The sequence below is a fragment of the Penaeus chinensis genome, chromosome 7 (assembly GCF_019202785.1).
Source record: "Penaeus chinensis breed Huanghai No. 1 chromosome 7, ASM1920278v2, whole genome shotgun sequence".
NCBI lineage: Eukaryota > Metazoa > Arthropoda > Malacostraca > Decapoda > Penaeidae > Penaeus > Penaeus chinensis.
The window spans coordinates 37,610,272-37,615,271 of NC_061825.1; the positions used below are offsets into that span (position 1 = coordinate 37,610,272).

At 34.3% G+C, this 5,000-nt stretch overlaps 1 protein-coding gene across 2 annotated transcripts in view; it reads right to left on the minus strand.

The window, feature by feature from the left end:
• Positions 1-5,000, minus strand: part of LOC125027356 (zinc finger protein 43-like) — a 6,567-nt gene that overhangs the window by 1,280 nt on the left and 287 nt on the right. The window contains exons 2-4 of one of the 2 annotated variants that reach the window (XM_047616395.1): positions 4,430-4,510; positions 3,002-3,089; positions 1-2,599 (exon numbers count right to left, since the gene is read on the minus strand). The exon at positions 1-2,599 is cut by the window's left edge and continues 1,280 nt beyond it. In XM_047616395.1, the coding sequence (XP_047472351.1) occupies positions 1-2,318 (2,318 nt within the window). In that variant the 5' untranslated portion in view covers positions 2,319-2,599; positions 3,002-3,089; positions 4,430-4,510. The remainder of the gene's footprint in view (positions 2,600-3,001; positions 3,090-4,429; positions 4,511-5,000) is intronic. The other variant, XM_047616394.1, reaches the window with a different exon arrangement.

A 5,000-nucleotide genomic window follows, 5' to 3' on the forward strand; every position in this document is an offset into this window, starting at 1 on the left:
AATTTCTTTGGAAATATTTTTTTGCATTTATTACACTTATGTTCTGAAGACCTGTCTACAGCCTTTGGCGAATGTTTATTTGAAATTACATCGGCATCTGTAACAGGTGTACCACAGTGATGTTTTGATAAGAATATTTCTTGTTGAAACGACTCACCACACTTTTTGCATGAATGTGGGTATCTACTTGAATGCTGCTTTACATGCTTCCTCAAGTCACTTCTGAAGGTGAATGAGGCCCTACATATGTCACAATGATATGGATCACTATCTCTGCTTACTAACTTATTTCTAAAGGGTCTTCTATTGTCTGGAATATCACAACTTTGTAAATGCTCTGCAGATTTGCTCTTCTCTATTACCTTTAAATGTTTACAGTCCTGACAGACTTCATCACCCTCGACAAACACTTTACACATATAAACTTTGTCACAGTAAGAGCATTTTTGTAATAATACTTCTTGATGTTCCAAACTCTCAAATGATTTATCTATGGGGCCTGATTTACTAACAACAGTACCATTTACAGCAGCATCCCCTTTCCTTTCCTTATAATTATTAGTTTCTTCTATCTGGGTCGAAATTTTGGAGTTTTCACAAGCAATTACTTCTGTCACAATTACTTTCTCATGTTCTGTCTCTGTTAGGTTATACTGATAATTACTTTCTTTATCACTGTTATTGACACTCATTTCAAGTACTGCATCCACAATGACACCCTGAGAATCTAACCAATCTGTCTCATCTTCTAGCTTTCTACTTTGGACACTACCCTCTTGCGTCAAGTAAGAAGGAAGGGCAGACTCTACAATTTCTTCCCCACTCACAGTATTCTGGGCATTTGCAGCAGTTGGTGATGTTATTGTTCTGACTTCCTTACCCATTCTGCCCTCCACAGAACTAGAAATGTCTTGAAGCTTTTTCATAACCAGTGTTTTCTCTTTCCTGCTGTGACTGGTCTGCTGATCAATTAAATCACTGTCACCTGATTTACATAACAAATTGTAATCTGAAGAAGTCTGTACAATATCAAAGGCACATAATCCTGTCTCATCTAAACATGAAACTTTAATAACAGTAAGCTCTTTCTCATTTGATGGCTGGTCCACAAAAAGCTCAATTCTCTCTTTAGCATTTAATAATACATTATCTTGGATGATGTGAGTCAGCTTAGGTGTTGTAGGAGAGGCATTTGGCTCAGTGAGGGATGCATATGGCTTACGTGGCTTTACAAATGCCTGCACTTTTGCGTGGTACATTGCAGCATCTATATTCACATTGCACCCTGCCTTTACATGTGATTTAAGATGCTTCTTGAGGCTAATAGCCCTCGTAAAAGATGCAGAACAAAATTTACACACAAAAGGATGTTCCCCAGTGTGGCTCCTCATGTGTTCTGTAAGATGACTCTTCACCATGAAGGATGCATCACATTCAGTGCAACTGTAGGGTCTATATCCTGAATGTGTGCGCATGTGAATGAACAGTGATGCACGATAGCGGTAGGCCTTCTTACAGACACTACAGCTGTACTTTGTCTCACCAGTGTGGATGGCTGTATGGCTCTCCAGGACGGCCCGAGTCTTGAAAACTTTACCACAGATTTCGCACATGAAAGGCCTTTCGTTAGAGTGACTTTCCATGTGCATTCTTACCCCCTGAGTAGTTTTGAATTTCTTGCCACACATTTTGCACACATGAGATCGATCATCACTGTGTGTTTCCTTGTGAATGCTGAGGTTGTACTTTTTATAAAATGATTTTCCGCACTCATTGCAGCTGTAACAACGCACAGGATTATGTACATTACGTTCGTGATCGTTCTTCGAGCCCAACGTCTTGAATGATTTGGTACAATGGGCACACTTGAAACTCTTTCCCCTGCGGGATCCTTGTTGTTTTCCATTGAGCAAAACATCATGATTGGTGCGTGGGAGTGAGTGGATGTTGGCCGAACTGCATCCTGCCTCCCTGTGATCTACCCACTCGTCCTTGCTTTCAAACTGCTGTCCGCAATCACAGCAAGAAAAAGGTGGACCATCGTTGTGCTTCCTCTTGTGAGCCTGCAATAAACTCCACCTTTTAAAAGTGGAGCTGCACTCTTCACACGTGTACCTCTTCTCAATATCCTTCGATTCAAGGGCTGCGTAATTCATGCTACTGTCTCTCCTTCCGACTGATACCGACTTCGCAGGACATTTTAGACAGTGACCATTATTCAGGGAACGGCATTCATCACACTTTGTCTTCTCTTCCCCTTCCTCAGCCTCCTTGTCAACCCCACTCTTCTGCTTTTTGTTACCTACCACATTTTCCATTTTTGTTAACTATGACACAATAATCTGTTTCTAATATTATAACATACCTTCATACTACCAACTTATAATTAGAAAAAAAAATTTACAATCACATTTACCAACTTGATACAAGAAACCTAGACACTTACATTATTTAATTAACTGTTCTAATTAACATCTCTACTGATCTTATATTTGCAACCTTGATGTTCGCTTCTGATATGGAATCTCGCGAGCTTATGAACTCTAAACTGAAATGACGTCAACAGCTTACTGAACAACCTGAGCTTCTTCTGCCGCATCTGAAATAAAGTAACAGAAAATAACAGATTTACAAAATATAAGTAAAGGTATAGAATATATGTGCATTACTACTAATAATGTTCCCTACTAACTTAAAATTGTTGCATATCAAATACTGACAACCCTCAATAAGAAATCCATTTTTACTTCAATAATAATAACAATAATAATCATAATCATAATAATAATAATAATAATAATAATAATAATAATAATTACAAAAATAATAATGATAATGATAATGATAATAATAATAACAAAAACAATAACAATAATCATATTTTCAATTTGTATTATCATCATTAAAAAAAAAAAAAAAAATGTTAAAAAGATTTTGATATTAAATTTTTAAATAAAATAGTAACAACATAAAAACAAATCTACTGCTTTCACCTTCTTACCTCTGATGCTATAGAAAACAATTTCTACTGTAATCTGATGATAACTTTCTGTATTTCTTTGAAGCCTGCTATTCAGTCACCCACAAGTCTGTAAAAGAAGATGACCAGAAATTTTCTTCAGACCTTCTAAAGACAAAGACAAAGACAAAGACAAAGACAAAGACAAAAAAAAAAAAAAAAAAAAAAAAAAAAAAAAAGTTAAATACAGTTAAAATTTGACTCACTACCATAGCACAACTCTAGTACAATTGACCTCTCTTAATAGCATGCAATTTTTCTTTTTTTTTGACATTTGCCCTAATATCCTACTAAAGCCGGTATCATTGCTACTGTTACTTAAATGTATACCCAACATTTCTTCATACCTTCTCTTAATATATTTTAAACTTTTGAATACATTTCTTACATATTCTCTCTTTCATCGGCAGTTATCAAATGACATCAATGATTTAATTTTGCAGGAAGATCTTGACTTGGTAAAATTAAGAATTCTCATTTTACTTTGTGTTTTTGTTATTTTGGCTCTGCGGGAGTTGAATTTTAGTCTTGTGTTATTTGTTTTTAGTACTGTTAGGTGATCATTTAATTTTCTTTAGGTAAATAGAATTTTATGATTAATATTCTTTTGAGTTGTCCTTGCCAACACTTTTATTTAGTTTTTACTTATAAAATTAGTTTGTGTCCTGATTTTGTGCAATTTCTGTCTCCTATTTCATTGTCTTCAATACCTATAAGTTATGAGATCCTATGACTTATAATATAATGTTTTGTCATATAGTGTGTCTTCTATTTATTCAGTGCTATCCATAATTTAGTCAGGTATAAAATAATACTTGATGATTTATTATATTGTAATAATGAAAAAACAGATAATGATGTTTAATTAAAGGTCTTTTTTTAACTGCAATATCTATACTTTAGATTACTGAGGTAGCTAAATATACAGTACAGTTTAAATATACAGTATATATACAGTTTAAAGATACAGCTAAATATACAGTTTAAAGATACAGCTAAATATACAGTATAGTTCTACAGACTGCAACAGTGGCTATGAAAACAACTCTTGGTTAAAATATACAAATAACTATGTAGAAACAACAGGGTGCTACAAACTATGGAAATACAGTAACCGGTATGGGGTAAGGAAGGTTTCTGGTTTGTATAGTGATCTTTGGGGTAGCTTAAGCATGTTGTCTGGAGTTCATTCATTCTTTTGTTTGCAATGGGTCTTGTTGTAAACTTTTAACCCAGCTCATTACTCAATGATTTATTATTATGTTAAATACAACGGCACATGAAACTGGCTGGGATTCGTGATGACTCATAATAACAAGCATTAAATGTATATTTATTCTGACAAGATAGCTCCTTATTTGATGATAAATGAACAGGGAAGTCTATAAACCTTATCTCGCTAAAACATACATGGTCGAGGGTTGCTGGCCTTTGCCGGAGTGCCGACAGCTGCAGGTTGCCCGAATGGCTGAAGGCCAGGGGCAGATGTGCCTTTAAAATGTGCACAAAAAAATACTAATATACTAAATAATAAAGGAAGTGAAACTTGCAATTGTTCAGATTAGTAAAGCATGAAATGATGATATGACCAGCCTCTGAGCTTCACCCTTCACCCCACATAGGCCTATACAGGGCAAGATGTAGCTTAGACTCATCCCCTCTATAACTACGAATAATTATACTAAGTAAAAAAAAAAAAAAAAAAAAAAATATGAGGCAGAAACATATAAATCTAAAATTTGAAACTATAGCCTTGTTTTTATTTTCTACTGATCAATTTTACCCCATTAATTACGTTATTTAAATTAGTTATTTATTTATTCTATTCTGTTAATTCATTTACCTTTATTGGAGACTAAAGCAATCAATATTCTGAATAATTATCGATAAATGATAGTGAATGGAAATTCTGAAAAGTAATGTTCCTATTTATTCATTCGTGACAGATATTTTATGTAGAAATCAGTAGAATAATCAAAAA